This window comes from Euprymna scolopes, chromosome 38, assembly GCF_053919585.1.
Source record: "Euprymna scolopes isolate OS-2025 chromosome 38, ASM5391958v1, whole genome shotgun sequence".
In the NCBI taxonomy this organism is placed as follows: domain Eukaryota; kingdom Metazoa; phylum Mollusca; class Cephalopoda; order Sepiida; family Sepiolidae; genus Euprymna; species Euprymna scolopes.
In genome coordinates this window covers 80,536,496-80,558,775 of record NC_136519.1, presented here as the reverse complement: position 1 = coordinate 80,558,775, position 22,280 = coordinate 80,536,496, and the positions used below count along the sequence as shown (strand labels likewise).

Sequence of the window (22,280 nt, the reverse complement as noted above, 5' to 3'; positions counted from 1 at the left end):
TGAGAAATATTTTAGTTTTAAATTATATCTGTGGATTTATCCTGGCCAAAAGTTAAGGAACGAAATAGAAACTTTATGTTTTTTTAATGCAAATGTTTTAAAAAATAAATTCATTCAATATTTAGTGAACATCCCTTTATTCTTTATGACCTCACTGCATCTTCGACCACAAGACTGGATTAGTTTCTTGCAAAATTCAGGATTTATCTTTTCCCACTCTTCCTTCAATAAATCCCACAAATGATTTTGATTTTGGGGATTCCTCGTCTGTGCTCTTTCTCTAATCATTTTCCAAACATTTTCTATCGGATTCAGATCCGGACTCTGCGCTGGCCAGTCCATTACTCTTATTTCTTCTTCCTCGAGGTAACTTATCGCTTTTTTAGCTTTATGGCAAGGGGCGTTATCTTGCATAAAAATGCTTGGCTGATTAGGTGAAAGGTGTAAGCTCTCAATGACATGTTGTTGAAGGAGCCGCATTATTAACCCTACCATAGATTCGAACTAGAGGGCCAACTCCTTCCGAGGATATCATACCCCACACCATTACACTTCCCCCTCCGAATTTAAGTGTCTTTTTAACACATTTGGAGGATAATCGTTCACATGCTTTATGCCGTACATGCTTCTTTCCATCAGATCCAAACAAATTGAACTTGGATTCATCGCTGAAGTGAACCTTAGCCCATTGTTCATCAGTCCAGACGACATGCTCATGGGCAAACTTCAAACGTCTATTTTTGTTCTTCTTGGAGATCAAGGGTTTAGATACTGGCACCCTGGCATGCAGTCCGGCAGCTGCTAACCGTCGAGAAACAGTTAGATATATTTTTCCCAGTCTGTTCATAAAAATCACGAGAAATTGATGTTGCGGATTTGAATCAGTCACTAAGAGCCTGCCTTACCATAATCCTATCTTCTCTTTGAGACGTTTTAGGGGGTCTGCCGGTTTTAGGGGGTGGTTCTAATGTATTTTTATTCTTATATCGAGCTATCACACGATGAACAACACTTTTTGATCCTCAAACGATGTAAGAAATTGTTGAAATTGATTTCTTTTCTTTGTAATTGTCTAAAAAAATTTTTTTTCTTGGAGTCAGAGTTTTGCGAGTCGGTGACGCCATTTTTCTTTGTTGTGCTTATCAGCAGTTCCAATATTAAAAACTAGCTATTTTTATGTAAAGTTTAGTCTCTTAAAAATAAATTTTCTATTTCGTTCCTTAACTTTTGGCCAGGATAAATCCACAGATATAATTTTAAACTAAAATATTTCTCAATATTGAATCGTAATTTTTTTTTTTTTTTTTGGTACTAGTTTATACACATTGGTTCTATTTGTTTATTCTGAGTATTTCAGAAAAATCCATGCACTAATTTTTGAAATATACATGAATAATTGTAAATTTTTTTCCGTTCCTTATATTATGGCCGATACTGTATATATATACCCCAAAATCTCTGGTCTTGATGGAGGGGTGACTAAACCGTGCTGCTATAGTTTCATATGATCTGAAATAACAGCAAGGGGGAGACTTGATTCCAAATATTTCTCATGTGTTATTTCTCCCCTCATTTGAAAACAAGGTACGATTATGAATATCTCCAGTATCAAATAATCCTTATGCACTGTGAAATTTACTTTATGTATAAAAACCAAAGAGGGGAGGTTTAACGTATGAGAAATATTTGGAATAAAGTCTCACCTTTCTGTTATTTCAGATCATTTGAAACCATAGCAGCAAGTTTTAGTGTCCCCTCCGTCAAGGCGAAAGGTTTGAGGGAAATATCAGATATTTTGTAATTCATATGCAAAACTAGGATAATAAATGACTATGATTGAAATATTTTATGACTGTAACAAAGTGTCAAAAATAGGCTCTGAATGAGGGATGATCCCCTTAATGTGCGATCTTAAGGGCAAATATCACATAGCCCACTACATAAAGCAATTCATTACCTTTCCAACGAGCCTCCATTTGTTAAATTCTCATCGATAGTCGCTGAGAGTTGGAACTTATAAAATTATATATATATATATATATATATATATATATATATATGATGATTGCAGCGTCTTGTCAGACGAGTACCACTCCCTCAGACACTTAAAGTCCATAAGCCCAAAAATGACTTCCATCGCCACAGGACCATTTTAATAGACAAATGTCTGAGGGAGTATCTATACACAGATGATGTTACAGAGTCTTAGCTTTGTACGACAGCTAAATCTCTCTCTCGGTTCAAAATGTTGAGATCGAGCAACAAGCAAGAGCAAGATAGCCAGCAACAAGTTAAACTGCAGACCAGCTTAATGCGGGTACTGGTCTCCCACTTTGTTTTTTTTTTAAATCAGAGATTTGCTTCTCCTAGAAAGGTTGCCTTCACCACGGCTTATATATAAATATATATATATATATATATATATATATATATATAACTGTTATAAAATCATTAAAAAAATACAATGTATTCTTTATAATTTTACTTTTTTGTTTTTTTATCTTTTTAGTAAAACCTCCAAACCTGCACTGACAGCCTCCTACGCTTCGTATCGTCGACCGAGACTTTCCTTCGAGGACGACCTGATCCGGTATCCAGATTCATCATTCTTGACTTTGTCTCCATCTTCGTTTTCATCGTCTCCATCTTTTTCCGTCCCTCCGGTCCCCTTGTACACGTCGCCGCTCTCCTCAGCTGCTTACCGCCTACGGCGTTGGCCCAGAGCAGCATCTTCTCCACCGACACCGCTCCAATGCAACGACAAAAGAACCACCCCAGCCAAGTCGCACTCTACGAGTAGGTCATCACATCCCAGGACCCCTCCTCCTCCCTCTTCTTACTCTCCCGCTTCCTCCTCCCCTTCTTCCTCGCTCTCTTCACATCCCAAGACCCCTTTTTCTCCCTCTTTTTACTCCCCCTCTTCCTCCTCCACTTCTTCCTCGTCTTCTTCACATCACAAGACCCTTTCCTCTCCCACTTCCTCCTCCAGCTCTTCCTCGTCCTCTTCACATCCCAAGACTCCTTTTTCTCCCTCTTTTTACTCCCCATCTTCCTCCTCCCCTTCTTCCTCCTCCCCTTCTTCCTCGTCCTCTTCACATCCCAAGACCCCTTCCTCTTCTTCCTCATCCTCACCCTCTTCCCCACCATCCTCTTCTTCTGCGGTATTGGTGACTGACGCCGATTACATCCAGACAGTTTTCCCGCCGAAGATCGTCAACAACCAAGTCGACATGGATCTTGCCATGTTCACGCAGATTGCCGAAATAACTGACTGCCTGTTTCTGAGTGCGGCTGCCGCTGTACGACATGACCGCATCCGCCAGAGGATGATCACTCACATTATTAACTGCACCCTCGACGTCCCGAACTTTAAAGCCCCGGATGTTGAATGCATCAACATTCAAGTGGATGACTCTTCCCGGGCCCACCTTGGGATCTACTTTGACCGCTGCGCCGATCTCATCAGACACGTGAGTCACAAAGGCGGCCGGGTCCTGATACATTGCGTGGCTGGCATCAGCCGTTCGGCCAGCCTCTGCATCGCCTATCTAATGAAGTACGAACGAATGAGCCTGCATCAGGCGTACCGGCACGTGAAGAGAAAGCGCTCGGTGATCCACCCGAACGTGGGTTTCTGGCGGCAACTTATTGACTACGAGAAGCGCATCTTCGGGACGAACAGCGTGAGAATGGTCCATTCTAATATGGGGATGATTCCGGACGTTTATGCTGAAGAAGCAACACACATCGCCATGACAGCACGGAGCTCACGCTACCGTTAAAATCTTTTTATTATTTTTATTTTTATTATAATTACTTTTATTTTGTTAAGTTACAAAAAAATGTTTAATTATATCTTTGGTTGTTAAGCTGTTTTTGGTAATAACGTTTTTTTATATTTAAAAAAAATTATATTAAAAACGTCTTTCATGAACATTTTTGTTGTTTTTTTTTAGATTTTATTTTTGTTTAACCCTCTAGGGCCGCCCGTGCCATATATGGCGCACTGGGTTTGACCGTTACTCCTGATCTGAAATGGAACACGTACATCAAATCTGTTGCCAGGGACGCTGGGAAAATAGTGGGATCCTTCTACCGCTCAATTAGATATCTCACTACTGCTGCAAGTCTCTATCTGTATAAAAACCAAGTACGTCCAAGGATGGAGTACTGCTGCCACGTCTGGGCAGGAGCTGCTAAAAACAGACTATCCTGCCTTGACAGAGTACAAAATAGACTTTGTGGTTTAGTGGGGGATGCCCTTTTCTCTTCCCTGCAACCTCTCTCCCACAGAAGAGACGTTGCGAGCCTGTCTTTGTTTTATCGCTATTTCCATGGCAGGTGCTCGTCTGAGCTCCAATCCCTCGTCCCCCCCTCGCCAATCTTTCACGAGAAACACCCGTCTGGCTGAAACTACTGTCAACAATTTTCCCCACTCTTTATCTGTGCCTAAATCCAAACGTAGATTCCATGAGCAAAGCTTCTTTCTTAGAACTGCACGCCAGTGGAACTCTTTGCCGCTTGCCTGTTTCCCACCTGACTACAACTTGGACGTCTTCAAGTCCAACATAAACAAACTCCTGACAAACCGCCCCCTTAAGTAAGACACTCTATCAAAACCCCCAATACTAATGATTACTACAATACTATCTCATTGATTACTGTACACGCAATAACCCTTATCCCTGAGTGGCCTTCGGGCCTTGATAGGTGGTGACCTCCATGTAAAAAAAAAAAAAGATTAGAGCGAAGGGGACAGATATGGCACATTTGATAACTTTCAAGTATTTTTAGGGGTTTGAATGTTTTTAGGGCACAACCTAATAAAATAAATAATTCAATACAAGCTTCTGAAATGACGAACACAACAACTTCATAAAATGTAACACAGCAAAGGTTTATTAATGAGAATGTGATATGTTCCCTGTCAAAAGCTGAACTCTGGCTACCCGGTGCTATCGCGGTAGTTATTCCCAGTGGAATCGTCGATACCGGTAAGAATAACACCGATGTAGAGAGAGAGAAGAAAAAGGAGGTCCGTTCTGTTTGGTGTCTCTCTCAGTAAGGACGAGTTGTTATTCTTAAAACCGGATGCTGGCCGATTTCCTTAGGGGATAGGAAGGATCAGTGCACCGTACCCCTGATTAGTCAGTATGTGGCCAAATAACACAGGGGAGAGGCATTGATTCGTTAAAAGAAAAAAGTTCCATTTATTTCTGCTACGTTTTTAAATGAATTCACTTTTTTTGTTTAGATTCATGATTCTTGATCCAATAAAATCTATAATTTAAAATTTCAGAATTTTTATTAATATGTATAAATAAGTATTAATATCTTCAGGCCCTAGAGGGTTAAATTTTCTTGTTCCAAAGACAAAATATTGAAAATAAATCAAATATTTTCATCGATTAAATTTCAATCCACAGCTGACTTGTCCACCTAGTTTCAGCCATTAAAATCCAACAGTCTTAGTTTAATTACCGTTCAACGATATAAGGGATTACTTTAGTGATCACCTCATCAGTAGGTAAGATTCTAATTGGGATTCACACTTAACGGACAATAACCTCCCAGATTTTTATCTAAAAAGTAATGTTATCAAAATAACATCCAGACTATTCTTGAACTTACTTAAAAGGATCATCACAGTCAAAATCATATAAGGGACCACTTTGGTGTTCGTCTCATCAGTAGGAGGTGTGATTCTGAATAGGCTTTGTCAGTTTACTCTTCAAATAATTCCAGTCATAGACGCTCTAAAAACCAAAGGAATAAAACTCGTTCTATCTTCATTCAAAGGGAGATAATTTAACGTTGTTGTTGTTGTTGTTTGTAAATGATCCTGCTGCAAAGCACGAGAGAAAATAGTGCATTCATTTTGAGGAAGTCTTGAAATAAAGACGAAATGTTATCGAATTTATAAATTATTTTGGTTTTATATAAACAGATAGATAATTTAATAATTTATAATCTTAGTTGAATCAGAACAGTTTATTCATAAACAATTGTTTCTGCCTATTTTTTGTAAATACACACATTTATGGTTTACCAAAATTTTATATTATTTTATTGGAATTCATTATTGAGATGAGTATTATTTATTAATTTTTTTATTGCAGAATATTATCCTAATCTTTTTTAGTTGCTATTTCACAACGTTTCGGCCAACTATTCCTCTCGCATTCGTCAGGTGGTCCGCGATAAATAAAATTAATAAATAATACTCATCTCAATAATGAATTCCAATTAAAATAAATATATATACCATTCGGTACGGACCCGACCGTGGAAGATCAGATAATAAATAAACATGGATTTATAAGATCAAAATATTCAACCTTGATCACCCTTCGGGGCCCGTGGCGCAGTTGATAGAGGCGTTGAATCTCTACGGTTCCAGGTGAGAATTGTCTGAAGATAGCGGTTTCAATCCTACCCAAAGCTGGTTGGTTGGTTGTTTTGTTTTACAGCATATCAACCCTTTTCAGGTTATTTAATGCCGAATCTGGTGATTTTGAAGAACAATTTTTTAATATAGTGTATCTGTTTTTTACGTCGTATTCTATTTAACCCATAGTTGGGACCCTAACAGGTACTACCGCTCTGGGTCAGAGTGGAGCTGGGAGCAATGGCAATTAAAGGGTGGCTCCACACTCCCTAAGGCCTGCAAGCTGGGGCCTCACCATCGGATATAGTTTAAGGTCATATCCAGGACCCCGAAAGCTGGCCAGAGGCTTACTTGGCCAAAATGTGGTGAGACAACAACAACTACGGAAGGCAGTAATTGAAGTGGATTCAGTTAGGAGATTTGGAGTTCCTATCCCGTCGCGGTTACCACCTGAAGAAGGTCAGAGGAATAGTTGGCTGAAACGTCAGGAAATAACTGGGAAAAGATGAGGGCAATAGTGCGCAATAAATAAAATTTACCAAAATTTTGCCTGTGGTAAAAGTTAAGGTTCATACAAAACTACCTACCAGCATAAATCAATCCTAAATGTAACACAAGTACAATAGACAAATATTTATTGACAAACATGAACAAATGACAACACTGCAATACTGAACAGCACAATAAAACATTACTCACTTCAATAGTGGGTTTACCGACAGAGTGGGGGGAATCAATCAGTCTAGAGTTCTACTCTGTCTCTCCCGTGGGCGTTATGCCCACAGGGGTTAACACATGTTCTCTTGTCGATGCTCAAACTCGTTCTTCTCTTGTCTCTGTGTTAAGGGAAATCGATCCTTTCTCTACACCGTAACTCGGTGTTGTTCCTTATATTCCCCTACATGCCCAAAACAAAAAGGCTTCATCAGCACAAAACACAACACAGTTCAACTGAAAAAGAAAAGATGCGTCCAAGATTTATTTAATTAAAAAAAATATATTAAATTTTAATTAACTTTTTGTTTATCTCAATATATCACTTCAAATGAAAACGAAAATTTTCTTGGATTACATTTGTTGCATTTACAAATTCATAAATAATAAATGTCCACAACATTTGTTTCTATATATAATTTCGTCTTCTCATTTCCTTTCCTTACAATTTAAATAAGGCCCTGTCTCATTGGTCAAAGGTGCCGCTCATCGACCAATCACAGCAACCTATTTATTAAGCGGGACTAGAGATTCCCTTTAAACTCCCTTTTTCGTTCAAACCTCTGTGGTGGAAAGACATATTATTTCATCTCTCTTCTTTCTGAACTTGAATGGGGCCGTCAAACTGAAGACGTTAAAATACAAACTTTTTGGACTTCTTAAAAAGCCGCAAACACAATTGTTTTGCAACGTACTTATTTTGTGTTTGTATTTATTTAAAGTTAAATACACTTTTATGGTTTTCTGACTTGTATATTCGTGTTTCTTTTTCGTCTGAGTCCCAAGTGTCTGGTCGAAACACATTATTTCGTTTCATAAGAAATGTCGGTACATCTATATTATAATAACAAAAAAAAAATATTGAATTTCAATTGAAACAAATGGTACCTACGTAATTGTCATGTCTCAAGCAGTAACATATTCAACAACTATGAAAAACGATCAGGTAGAAAAACAATTATTAATGAAAAGAGACACTTGTAAATATTGTTTCAAAATCTACCGATTTGAATTCGAGAGTTAACAGGGGAGGTAACTAAGTTTCCAATTTCTTAAATTCATATAAAAAATAGAAAATAAAAATTCAAAGTTAAAAAAAGTTATTTTTTTTAATTCACAAATTTTATGTAAAAAAAAGAAAAAGGAAATCTTTTCTTTTTCTTTTCAAACGTCATCATCGTTTAAATTATTTTGTTTAAATAAGTAAATCATATAATTTTTACATTTCTTAGGTTCAATCAGGAAATAAAGTTATCTTGGATTTTATAAGTGAAGATAGTTAAAGATGTCTACTGTCTTAGAAAGAACACAAATTATTGGTTATATACAAGTGTAAATTACAATAGAAAAATGCGAACATGAAAAGTAATATGGTTAAGCTTAAACATGGAAAAGTACAGGACTAGTTGTTAAAACTGGAAAAGAAAAAGACAAGATATTCTAGTAAAAAATATAAATTTATAACTTAAAATATTGCAGCATAAAGAATTGATTATATAATGTTAAATTATATGATTTTTTTTTTAAATTCTTAATGTTGCAATATTTTAAGTTATAAATTTATTATATTTTTTGCTAGAATACCTTGTTCTTTTCTTTTCCATGTTTAAGCTTAACCATATTACTTTTCATGCTCGTATTTTTCCATAGTAATCCATGATTTTTCCAGACTTCAAATAAATTCACTTGTTCTTTGTTTAATTTCAGTCTTATTTTTTGCCCCCATAAACATACCATACACATATGTAATAACAATGTACGGCACTCGTCTGCTTTCAATACCCCCCCACCCAATTATCTCCCTTTTATTCTTTCTGTATCACTTGGTAGCAACAGTAGTCGCTGGAGCGACGTGGTTGCTATTGAAACCAGTCATAAAAAACGTCACCCACCTCCTTGCGTTTTTTTATGATTTTGAACACCAGTAAATTCATCATAACTTTTGTTTTACTGAAAGAAAATTGAAATTCTTTTTTTTTCACAATATAGCAGCTAAGGTGATCTATAAACTGTAATAATTGTTTGAAATTTGGTCGAAAAATGAGTGAGCAGTGAAGCTTTAAAGCAGTTCTAAATAACTACAACTGCCACTTAACCATATATTTAAACACGGTATTATATTGCGGGAAGGTATCTATATGGTCGCGTATATACGGTACCAAATTAAACGTATGTTGTGTATACGGGTTTTGTTATCTCTAAATCGTATAATATATTCTTCTTAATTAACAGGCCATATAAATATATGTACGTGGTGTTTGTCATATAACGGACTGTTGTCCTCGTGTCCTAATGTCTATCTTAACGATCTGTGAGTCATATTGTGATTTTGGTGCATGCGTGTCAGAACATGAAATACTCGTAACATAACGACATACCTGTTTCTGCTAGCTGCTTCTGGGGGATCCTTAAACCAGGGTAGGTGGCAAGAGAAAGCGATAGGGGGGGGTCGCTGTTGGAGAAATGAAATAGAAAGCCGACTGAGACAACATTGTCCCTTTTAAGGCAGACATTGGCTAATGTTTGTTGCCGGTCAGTCAAATCGGTTGTCAGTTTTTATTTTATGTTTATTTTGTTTTAAACTTTTAATGCCGAAATAGAAGTGATTGGGCTTTGATCTTGTTTTTGTGATCGTAGTATTCTAATTCGATTGAGTCGATCAGAGAAACGGATAACAGTAGACTTTTTGTTGAATTCGAAAGGTTCGTCTCTCATGTTAAAAATGATACTTGTGCATAATTTGAAGCAGACGTAACTCAACATCCGATCAGCATTGCTCAGGACACAATGTTAACTGCCGAGCTTTGCCGATTATGAAAGCATAACAAAATGCTGCTCAAAAAAAACAAAAAGAAAACGAAAGAAACATGTAAACGTAATAATTTTAACAGAAAAAAAATAAACAAAACAAAAAATAAACAAAACAAAAAATAAACCAATAAACAACGACCTACCGTAACAAGTTTTTTGTTTTCTGTTTGTTTGTTTTTTTATAAAGTTGTTTTATTGTAATTCGTCTGCTACTTTACAGTGCATTGATTTGCTGATCGACGTCTTATGTCAAATTACAATCAAACTCGAGCGCATGACATCATGTTCCGAGCAAAGCTGATCAGACGCTGAGTTACGTTTGGTTCAAATTATGCGTAAGTACCGTTGAAAATGTGGCTTCCTTCAGTCTTGACAGACTATGGATACCCACTGTAAGGGTGCCTGCGCGTGAAATTTGTGTGGCAAGAGTTGCGCAGTCTCCGACCACGCCTCTCCTGAGTCGACATTGTTGCATAGCAGTGGCAAGTTAAGGTACAGGACGACTGGAAACAATGCCGAGATAAGCGGAAAGCACAACGCTTAGAATTCCCAAATGGTCACCCATCTGGTATTATCCAGGCTCAACGTTGCTTAACTTCGGTGATCTGGTGAGAACTGGTGTGTCAACGTGATTATGCTGTATAAAACAGTCATTGATAATCTGGAGTGTTGGGACGATTAATCGGAATCGGATTCAGGAATCTGAAAAAAAATCAAAACTTTCTGGGGTGTCAGAATCGGAAAAATTTGTGCCTATTTTCTGATGCCAAAAACGATTCCTTTCATTTTTTTTTTTTTTTAATTATTCTGTTTAAGACAAAATCTTCCACTGCTGGTAGTAATAAGAAAAAAATAAATATTTATTGATTTTCAACTACCAGTAAAACTTAAATCTATAGATCACCCCTTTAAACACAAGTGTGTTTTTATGCTTGAGAAAACATACGCACATTTAACACGCTTTTTCACAGTAAAATAACAATTTTATAGTTAAATAGGGTTTGTATTACTGTACACATAGATTCGAAAAAGTTGTCAAACAAACAAATATATAATAAATAAATGTTATCAAAGCAAGATAAGTTACTTTTCTACCTAACTGGATATGTTTTCAGTGTTTTTATTTAATGTAACATGTTTATTCAGCTCGAAAAAAAAAACATACTGTGTTTACCGATTATTGGAAAATTCAAAATGGCGCCCGACTCTCTCTTTAACACGGTAAGTTTGGGAAAAGGTGCTATAAATATAAAACTAGACAAAATACTGTTAGAAACTCGCTCAATATATATTACCGTGACATAGCTTGACATATATTCAGTGATTTTCTAACAGTATTTTGTCTAGTTTATTATTTATAAGACCTTTTCCCGAACTTACCGTGTTAAAGAGAGAGTCGGGCGCCATTTTGAATTTTCCAATACATCGGTAAACAATATATGTTTTTCGAGTTGAATAAACATGTTACATTGAATAAAAACACTGAAAACATATCCAGTTAGGTAGAAAAGTAACTTATCTTGCTTTGATAACATTTATTTGTTATATATTTGTTTTTTGACAACTTTTTCGAATCTATGTGTACAGTAATACAAACCCGTTAAATATTTAGAGATTTATAAATCTCTAAAAATTAGGAATTAGAATCAAAATCAGTAAATGTATCGCAATCAGGAAAAATATTCGAATCGTCCCATCACTAGTAATCAGGCTCGCAGGCCAGTTAAAATGACTTCACAGGCTGGATCTGACCTGTGGGTCGTAGGTTGCCAACCCTTGCATTAGACGCATTAAAATATGTGCGTGTGTATATAAATATATATATAGCAGCGGCGTTATGCTATCACCAGGAGCCAAAGAATTAATGGGAAACTTGGTGATTCTTATTGGTTGATAATGTCTCAATACTTTGCTTCAAATTTGTTGATGTTATGAGCAAAATATCATCAAGATGATTTTTAACATTACATTGTTTTACATTCTCTTTGCAATTCAGAAATTTAAATCGGTCAATAGATGCAGATAATAGAATCTCTGTTTCTTCTGCTTTCCTAAAAATATGAAAAGGCTGTTCTTACTCCCTAATTGAGAAGCACCGACATGCAGTTGTCCATCTGAAAAAGATGTGTACGTATGTATGTATGTGTGTATGTATGTATGTATGTGTGTATGTATGTATGTGTGTATGTATGAAGGATTAAAAACAAGACCTTCCAAAGGGCGAAGGAACTCTTTTTCTGGGTCAACGGCCAACTAGCACCGTGTATATTTGTGTGTGTGTGTATATGTGTATTGGGGTAGAGAGGGCTCCCGTAAGCCGTGGTGAAGGCAACCTTTCTAGGAGAAGCAAATCTCTGATTTAAAAAAACATAAAGCGTAAGACCAGTACCCGCATTAAGCTGGTCTGCAGTTTAATTTGTTGCTGGCTATCTTGCTCTTGCTTGTTGCTGGATCTAAACATTTTGAACCGAGAGAGAGACTTAGCTGTCGTACAAAGCTAAGACTCTGTAACATCATATTTGTATAGATACTCCCTCAGGCATTTGGGCTCATGGATTTTAAATGTCTGAGGGAGTGGCACTCGTCTGATAAGACGTTGCAATCATTATTATGTAAGTATGTGTATGTATGTATGTATGTGTGTGTATGTATGTGTGTATGTATGTATGTATATGTGTGTGTGTATGTATGTATGTATGTATGTATGTATGTGGATCAAATGGCATCATGGGTGGAGCGGGCTCCGTAAGCCGTAGTGAAGGCGACCTCTCTAGGAGAAGGAAAACTCTGATATAAAACCTGCGATGACTGCTGCATCCAATGATGTTGACTTGCTCTTCTTTTTGGTTCAATGTGGCAGTTGTTTAGAGAGTGGGATTGTGTCGGTGCAAAGTCTTTCCTCATTATAAAAAGCTTTAAGCACAGGCATTACTTGATATGCAATGGAATACACATTTTACCATCGGAGAGTATCTTGATAACAAAAAGTCTGGCTTTAGCCTAAAATGGCAAACGGACATTTAATGAGGACTGATGCAGATATGGGCGTCAATGGAAATAAAGGTTCTGGAACATCCGGCAGGTGTTCAGGGCACCACAGCCTGGACCAGTCATCATGTTATATAGTGGTGGTATGAAGATGACGTATATTCTGTATTATTGTTGTCGTTCGTCTTAGGAGAGTCTTAGTGAGATATCTAGAGACAGGGTACATTCTACTACATGAGCACCAAGCCTGTAATTCACAAGAAGAGATTTTTGAATATCTTGATAGATAGACTGAGAGATAGTGTGTTTGACATTTACGTTGACAGTCATACATATGTTGTTGTAAATCGTCTAGATTGAAATGATCGCTGTTCATTTATCAATGAATAATGAGACACTTTGTTATAAAACAAACTTGGTTTATTTAGTAAACATTCATATATACACAATACGGCGGTGGAGGTGGTGGTGGGAGAGGTGTAGGTTGCGAACGTGACAGGCAGTTCCTCGTCGTCTGTCTCTCTTTCCGTTTCCGCGTCTCTTCTTTGTTTTTGTTTACCATCTCACTTTTATGGACTTCCTCGACATGGTGACCCATAAACCAATTGACGTCATTGACCATATTTTGACCAGCCTGGCGTTTGCTTTTGGTCTTACCTGCGACCGAATTACGTCATCTCCAGGTCATCCCATTCCCGGGTTTCATTTTTGTCGGCCAGGATTTAAGTTCATTCGAACCTTGTTCCATACAACGGCCTGACCCATAAACCGACTTGCATCATAGGACCAGGTCATCCAATTCCCGGGTTCCATTTTTGTTGGCCCGGATTTTGAGTTCATTCGCACCTTGCCTCTCCATAACATCAGATGTGCAGGACTGCAGACAGTTCATAGAAGTTACCGTCTGGCACGTGCTGCTGGTGGCGCTCATGTCTGCCTCATTTGAGCCAGTGATGTATTAAGAAATGGCAATACTCGAGAACGTGTTTGCTGCCATCATGTATGTACGTATGTATATATGTATGTGTGTGTGGATACATGTGTGTACGGATGTGTGCGTGCATGCATCTATGTGTATATACATGTGCATGCATGTATGTGTGCATGCATGTGTGTCTGTGTGCGCATGTATGTGTGCGCTTGTATATGTGCGTTTACGTGTGTGTGTGCACATGTATGTTTGTGTGCGTGTGTGTTTGCATGTATGCATGTGTGTGCGTGTATGTATGTGTGTATGCGTGTGCATGTATGTGTGTGTGCGCGCATGTATGTATGTGTGTGTGTTTCTGTGTACGTGCATGCAGGTGTGCATGTATGTGTGTGTACATGTGTGTGCGTGTTCTCGTAATAGCAATTTTTTTTTTTTTTTTTTGTAAAAAATAGTTCTAAAATCTTCTATTATTCGATCAATTTTAGTTTGCATTTTTTTTGATAGCCAACTATTATGTACCAAAACAAAGATATTTGCACCCCTAGGTGTATCAGAATTTTTGTAGGAATTTTTGATACCCCTAACACGAAACTGCAAATAAAATATAAAAAAACTCGTAATTTCTCTTTTACAAGTGGGTTGTTATTTTCTTTATGGATTATACTTCCAAAATAAACTATTAAAGTTGTTTTAAAAGTAATAGAAATATTTTTTTAAAACAGTAATGAATTTTACGAACTCAATATTTTTCAATTTTTAAACTTTAAAAATCTATCAAAATTTTTCTATTGATTCTATTTTTACGATATTTTCAGGGTCAATGTGAAATTTTATGCTCTTTCCAATAAACCGAATATAATATTTTAGACAAACGTTTTTTTTTTTAAATTCACGCCCCCCCCATTTTCAAGTGTCTATTAAAAAGTAAATAATTAATTTACTCGCCAAAGTTTTATATATCACAAATTGTAGAGAAAATGTCAATAAATAATATATTCAAATTTAAAACAAAAAAAATAGTGTTTTTTAGAAATTTACTTGTAAAGTTCGAAGTTTAAAACCTTTTTTTTTTAACCACGTTGTTTGTTTTTTCTTTTGTTTTTTTTTTAATGAAACCTTGGTCCTTGCTCCTTTAATTGAGAAAAAAAAAATTAGGGCTTGAATTACATTTTTCGAGTAGTTATAAGCTTGGAAAGACAGGGGGTCGAATAATTCATGCCTTCCATTTTGAAATGTCTATTATAAAGTAAATAATTAATTTACTCACCAAACTGTTATATATCACAAATTGAAGAGAAAATGTCAATAAATATATTCAAATTTAAAACAAAAAAAGTAGTGTTTTTTTTTTTTAGAAATTTACCTCTAAAGTCCGAAGTTTAAAACCTTTTTTAAAAAAAAAACACGTTGTTTGTTGTTTTTTGTTTTTTAATGAAACCTTGGTGCTTGCTCCTTTAATTAAAAAAAAAAGATTAGGGCTTGAATTACATTTTTCGAGGAGTTATAAGCTTGGAAAGACGGGGTGGAATTTTTCACTATTTTTCACGAAATTTCTGACACACCTATTGCACCCCCATCCCTTAAAAAAAAACACAAAAAACAAAGCTTCTTATCAGAATGCTGATAGCCAACTATAATGTACCAGAACAAAGATATTTGCACCCCCCCCTAAAAAAAACACACACACAAAAAACAAAGCTTCTTATCAGAATGCTGATTTTATCAAATCACAATGTTACAAAAAAAAAACCAAAAAAAAACCTGTCCTTTTATTTTTAAACATGGCTAATAATTTGCCGATTAAGAAAAAGGCCAGTTTTTATTTTTCAAAGAAAAAAAAAGCAAACATTTTGGTTTTATCGAAATGTTAATTTTGCCGATTATTCATAACTGTCCTCATTTTTTATACATGGCTGACTTACGCACACACCCATACATGCACTCGTACGCACACGCACACACACATACATGCATATACACGTGTGCACACATACACGCAGTAGGTGTATCAGAATTTTTGTAGAAATTTTTGACACCCCTAACACGAAACTGCGAATAAAATATTTAAAAAAAAACAAACTTGTAATTTCTCTTTTAAAAGTGGGGTTTTTATTTTCTTTATGGATTATACTTCCAAAATAAACTATTAAAGTTGTATAAAAAGTAATAGAAATATTTTTTAAAAAACAGTAATGAAATTAATTGAATGTTACGAGTTCAGTATTTTTCAATTTTTAAACTTTAAAAATCTATCAAAATTTTTCTATTGATTCAATTTTTACGCTATTTTCAGGGTCAATGTGAAATTTTATGCTATTTCCAATAAACCGAATATAATATTTTAGACAAACGTGTTTTTTTTTTATTCACGCCCCCCCCCTATTTTGTAATGTCAATTAAAAAGTAAATAATTAATTAATGTACCAAAGTTTTATATATCACAAATTGAAGATAAAAGATTTGGCACCGCCAAAAATGGCCGAAAAATCAAGTTGTTTTTTAAAACGAAATTACATTTATTCAAATCCATTATTTCTGAGTAACTTTTTTTTCCAGAAAGATAAAACCCTGAATTTTATCATATAGAAAACAGGATAATGTAAAACTTTTTCTACTATTTTTAATTAAATTTTAAATGTTAAATTTTCCCAAAAAGTTAACAATTGACATTTTTTGTCGTGCACAAAAAACGTACATAAATATTTTTTTTTAAATGGTTTTTGAAATAATTCATTTATTTATTTGTTGTCTAACTAAGATTTAGGATGATTTTCTATGAGAATATGCAAAAATATTATAATATAAGTACCTCGATTTCAAATAATTCCACTTATTCATATAGGCAACTAGTTACTTCGCGTCGATCTAGAGTCTAGATCGACACTGTTTACGTTTGTATTCGATAAAAAGCAAACTATGGAAGACCAAACAGGCAAAAAAAACTTATTTTTCAGTGACGAAAATTTCAATGTATTATTAACGCTGAGGCTGGCCAGTACCAGATGGGTGACCATTTGTATGAGTTTGGTTTTCAATGTGTATGTGTGTGGGGGCCAGGCTCCCCAAAATGGGGGAGGGTCAATTTAAAGCAGAATAAAAAAAATTATTTCAGCGCGTTTGGTCCACCGTAGTCGAAAGGCGGCAAACGTTTTCAAACAGGATCGAAAAAATGATGCTATTTTTAACACAAAGGGCACAATATTTATCGAATTTTTTTTTTGTATCAATTCTTCAAAGCATGCCTTGTTTAATAATGGTCATGCATTATTCGGCTCGCTAAAAAAAAATTGTTAATTTATTTATCAAAGATTTTAAAATGGCTTTTTTCGTATAAATATTTTAAAAAAATTTTTTTGTTTTGCTTAACTTAAATTAATTATTTTACTTAACATATTCACCGAATTTTACACTTCAAAACTCAAAAGCGGGATAATTAAACACAATCGAAGTTCTGATATTCAGACGTCAAAATAAGGTATGCAAACAAGTTTTTTTTTTTTTTAATCTATATTTCTGTCCCTTACAACAACACAATATGTTGTGTTCAGTTTCAGATGATTATTTTAAGTATATTTGTACCACCTCAAAACAAGGGGGGAGGGTTGTAAGTAAAATAAAATATATATATAAATATCGTTTATGAAAAATAAGTACACTGTTATAAAGTTGATTCTTCTCTTAATAATCGCTGAAAATTTCGTATTGATCGGATAATTACCTGATTTTTGGTAGATTTTTAAAAAGACGGTCCACGTCAGAAAGTACTTACCTGCCCCCCCCCCCAGTTTTGGCGGTGCCTAAAAGATCAATAAATAATATATTCTAACTTAAAACAAAAAAAAGAACAGTTTTTTTTAAATTTACCTGTAAAGTTCGAAGTTTAAAACCTTTTTTTTTTTTTTAAACCACGTTGTTTGTATTTTTTTTAAAAATGAAACCTTGGTCCTTGCCCCTTTAATTGAAAATAAATTCGGGTTTGAATTACATTTTTCGAGTAATTATAAGCTTGGAAAGACAGGGGTCGAATTAATTCACGCACCCCATTTTGAAATGTCTATTAAAAAGTAAATAATTAATTTATGTACCAAAGTTTTATATATAACAAATTGAAGATAAAAGATCAATAAATAATATATTCTAATTTAAACCAAAAAAAAAAAGTTTTTTGGAAATTTACCTGTAAAGTCCGAAGTTTGAAACCTTTTAAAAAAAACAAAAAAAAAACACGTTGTTTGTATTTTTTTTTAAATGAAACCTTGGTCCTTGCTCCTTTAATTGAAAAAAAAAATTAGGGTATGAATTACATTTTTCAAGTAGTTATAAGCTTGGAAAGACAGGGGTCGAATTATTCAAGTTTTCAGACATTTTTTGTATGTGCACTTTTATTGAAAACTCTAGTCCCCCAGCTGCAATACACTTGTTGTACGGTTCTAAAAACTTCTGAAAGGTTCCATAGATCCTTGTCACAGTCTCTTTCATTTCCTTGCCTCATAACAACAGTTTCTAAGATTTTTCTTAAGCTTAGGGAATAACCAAAAGTCACAGGGAGCAAGGTTTGAACTATAGGGAGGGTGAGAAACTGTCTTGGTCAAACAGTGTGTGACAAGGATGGAGTTGGGACAAACTTTACGTAAATGTTCCACATCTTCCGTTCCTAATGAATAGTTGTGTGAACAGTTCCCAAAAATTAAGACTTGTTTTGAAATACCAAAACTAAGAGAACTTAACAAAAAAGTAAATTAATAAATAATACTCACCTCAATAATGAATTCCAATTAAAATAATATAAAACGAGTCTTGTTTCCTATAGAAGAGATATCATCGCCATCTTGTTCATGCAATAAAAAAAAAATGAATATTTGCAATGAAAGAAAAAGAATTTAATACAACGTAAAAACATTTTTTAAAAATGAGCTAGGAAAGCAGGAATGTAATATTTATTGACTAATCACAGTGTAGTATCTGTTCTGATGCTACAATTCACCTTTTCTGTCCTCGGTCAGTGGAGAAGTACTTCATGACAGAGAAAATTTTTTTTTTGTTCTTATCCAGAGTGCCCCTTTTTGGCGAACTGGATTTTTTTCCCATTAAAAATCGACTTTGTGTCTAAGTCTTCCCTCGTGAGGAAAGGGGGGGGGTAAATAAATAGGAATATTTATTTATTGTTTATTTGATTGTTTTTACCGTGTTTTCGTTTTGTTAACTTTTCATCTAAATACCTCTAATCCTTATTAATCCGTTACTGCGCATTGAATCAATATCATAATACTTAGTTTACTGAATAACAAAGCTACTGTTATGCAAATGACCAAGCTGTGGTGTAAACGTGATGTCATAGAGGGATCAAGGAAGAAAAGGTAAAGAAAAGTAGGGAGTTATTTTTTTAACCAATTTGCAGCATGACAAGACTTTTAAGCATGTGTCGGTGCAAAAGGAACTTTTAAACAAGATGCAGGACTTGTTAATCCTCCAAACTTTTAACAAAATTATCGGACGACCGTGTGTCATGGGGAAAGTGGCAGACATAGCAGCTGGTTGTAGTTGCAGATTGGGAAACGGTTAATTGAATCCGAGAGGAAAAGCAGGGATGCAACCTTATTGTAGCTGGCTTAGAAAATACATGTCAGCAGTTTGGTGATGAAACAACCATTAATAAATATCTTTTCTTTTAACTAAAGCAAAATTTCTTTCCTTAGTTCACTTGTGAGACTTTTGTATGTAACGTCGGGTTCATGTTAAAATGTAACGACTATGTTGCATGATTGTTTGGAAATGTTACAATGTTACCACTGCAGCATATCGTAACAAAAGCCCATATACAGGGTGTCCAAAAAGTTACTGAAAGATTTTGAACTTCAAGTCCAAAAAAGTCACTGAAGGTTTTGAAGTCCAAAAAAGTCACTGAAGGTTTTGAATTTAAATAGATTCTTTATTTTTCATATCTTCCTGTAATTTTAACACAGTCTGACTAAGACATTGGGAATTAAAATCTCCCTCTTGGGGTTTGTTAACATAGGCTCTTTCCTTAAGGTGGCTTGAAAATGCTGTCGATAAGCTCTTTGAATCAAAACAATTGACCTCTGATTTTGGTAAAACAATTTCACAACTTGCGTACGTTGTTAAATGCTATACTTATGCATAATTAATTTCGAAAACATTATCTGTAAAATATCTGAAATAAAGAAAAAAAATAATCATTAATGATAAAATGACGAAGATTTTCAACCCTTCAGTGACTTTTTGGACGCCCTGTGTAACTTTCAGTCAAATTGGCTCAGTTGTTTCCAAGAAAAAGTGAAACAGACAGACAAACAGAAATGCTTAAAGCTGTGTATATAGATAAACTTTGTAAACATGGAATATTGCAGACGATGAGTGACATTTTTGTGCATTTTGCAACAAATTTCTTAGATCGAACAAAATTATATTAAAATATTTAAAAAAAACAAACACTGATATATAATACTAAACCTTTAGCCTGTTAACAATGGGCAAAAGTTATACCCTGTTGATTTAGAATTTGTGTTTTATGTCAAACTAGCGGGGGTGCCTGGCGTTGCCCGAGTGTTTGTAGGTGTGTGTGTTGAGGGGGGGGGGAGTAGATCAAAACAAAAGTAATAACCCTGTTTAAATATTAAAAAAAAAAGCGAAAAAAAACAAAAAAAAAAAAATCAGCGAAAAAAGTCTTGCGAGGGAGGTAGGCTCGAACACGAAGCCTGGAAGTTAATAGCCTGATGACATAGCATGACGCCATGAAGGCAGGAACTTGAGAACAGTCAAAAATAAGCGTTTAAAAATGCAGGTGATTTTCTAGGTCAAATATCCCGCCATAGCAGAGAAAACGAATTCACAAATTTTGTAAGATAAAAGTCGCTGAAATAAAAGATATTTACGACGTTGTTTCGTAAATCGTAGATATTATAATCTAAGGAGTATATAAAAAGTTCTAAGACATAGTAAGCCCCTGGAGAACTTCCTCCAAAAAGCCTTTGGCAGACATACAGAAAAAATGCACATGCACAAACACACTAACAAACATTCACCTTTTATATATATAGATATACTAGCAGGGGTGCCCGGCGTTGCTCGGGTGTTTGGAGGTGTATGCTGTGCAAAAAAAGCAAAAAAACAAAAAAAATGGTTAATTTTTTAAAACTTTGACCCCTATTATGACCCCTTAAAATTTATAGTTTCGGGCTCAAATCACTTTATTAAGTTAGATCCAGGTTCAAGGAACCTATATCTAAAATTTCAAGTGTCTAGACCCAAAATTGGCGGAGGAGTTTGGTAGAGTTCTTAAAGGTCAAATCGTTGAAATTTGACCCCTTAACAGCCAAATTTCTGGCTGACACCCGTCACATCGATTTTCCCAAATCTCAGTACCCGGTATTTCAAATTTCGAGTCTATAGACTAAAAATTGACAGAGTTATTGCGTAGGGAAATGTACACAGACAGACAGACACACAGACACGTTCACTTTTATAGATATATAGATTGATATATATATATATATATATATATATATATATTGATGGTTGAATGTGGTTAAATTTGTGTTCATTTTTGCATTAAATACTAATCCTCATTAATCCCTAATGCTGTGTCAAACAGATATCATAATACTTAGTTCGCTGCACATTTTCATAAAAAAGATCCCTAGAAAATTTCAGCCAGATCAGCTCAGTAGTTTCCGTGCAAAAAATGGGACAGACAGATAAACTAAGAAAAAATATTGATATTATTGTTAACGTACTGTGTCAGAGGTCATCTAATTACTCGATAAAAGCAAATATCGTGTCTTTAAACATTGTTTCAGAGAAATAAAAAATAGAATGACCCAATTCTTATTTTCTTATCAAACCAGCGTAAAATTTGACCTGAAATATTTGTACGGATATCGTCAGATAAAATGGACATTATTGATAAGAGGATTTTAAATCTATATATTATTCTGTTTGTTCTTTCCTAAGTTAATCCGTACATTATGCATTGGAAAAGGCCAAATACAATAAAATAAAATACATATCTGATACGTTTGAAAGCCAAATCACACCACAATATTACAAAAATAAACAAATATTTTACTTGTTTGAAATTTTTAATTTAAATATATTTTGGAACCTCATCGTTGCATTGTGATTTAGCTTTCAAACCGTATATGTATTTTATTTTATTCATACTGAGGATGAAGCTTGACTCCAAAATATATAAATTATAAATTTCAAGCAAATAAAATATTAGCGCTTCTACAGAATTGGGACGAGATTTTCAGAAATCGTAATACTGGATTTCATATGAAAACAATAGTATCTACATATTCCTTGTACTTTTAAGATGATTATATAAAAAAAATGATGAAAATTGATAAGGTAGAAAGCTTTTTGGCATTTAGGGATCTCAACACTGAAGGGGTGGGATTTTGCTGCTTATCAGGTTAGTCGTGGGTA

The 22,280-nt window shown here is 34.9% G+C and overlaps 1 protein-coding gene and 1 long non-coding RNA gene across 6 annotated transcripts in view; one reads left to right on the top strand and one right to left on the bottom strand.

The window, feature by feature from the left end:
• Positions 1–3,934, top strand: part of LOC145263214 (dual specificity protein phosphatase 14-like) — a 106,988-nt gene extending 103,054 nt beyond the window's left edge. For 3 of the 4 annotated variants that reach the window (XM_080120299.1, XM_080120300.1, XM_080120298.1), the window contains exon 2: positions 2,510–3,934. In XM_080120299.1, the coding sequence (XP_079976425.1) occupies positions 3,231–3,782 (552 nt within the window). In that variant the 5' untranslated portion in view covers positions 2,510–3,230 and the 3' untranslated portion in view covers positions 3,783–3,934. The remainder of the gene's footprint in view (positions 1–2,509) is intronic. The other variant, XR_013864492.1, reaches the window with a different exon arrangement.
• An 835-nt stretch (positions 3,935–4,769) lies between these two features.
• Positions 4,770–20,432, bottom strand: LOC145263215 (uncharacterized). Of its 2 annotated transcripts, none has more exons than XR_013864493.1 (3): positions 18,590–20,432; positions 7,088–7,339; positions 4,770–5,845 (listed from the first exon to the last, which is right to left on the bottom strand). It is a non-coding gene; the product is annotated as an uncharacterized LOC145263215 (long non-coding RNA). The 2 variants fall into 2 exon arrangements; XR_013864494.1 differs by lacking the exon at positions 18,590–20,432 and adding an exon at positions 9,481–10,985.
• Between the last annotated feature and the right edge of the window lie 1,848 nt (positions 20,433–22,280).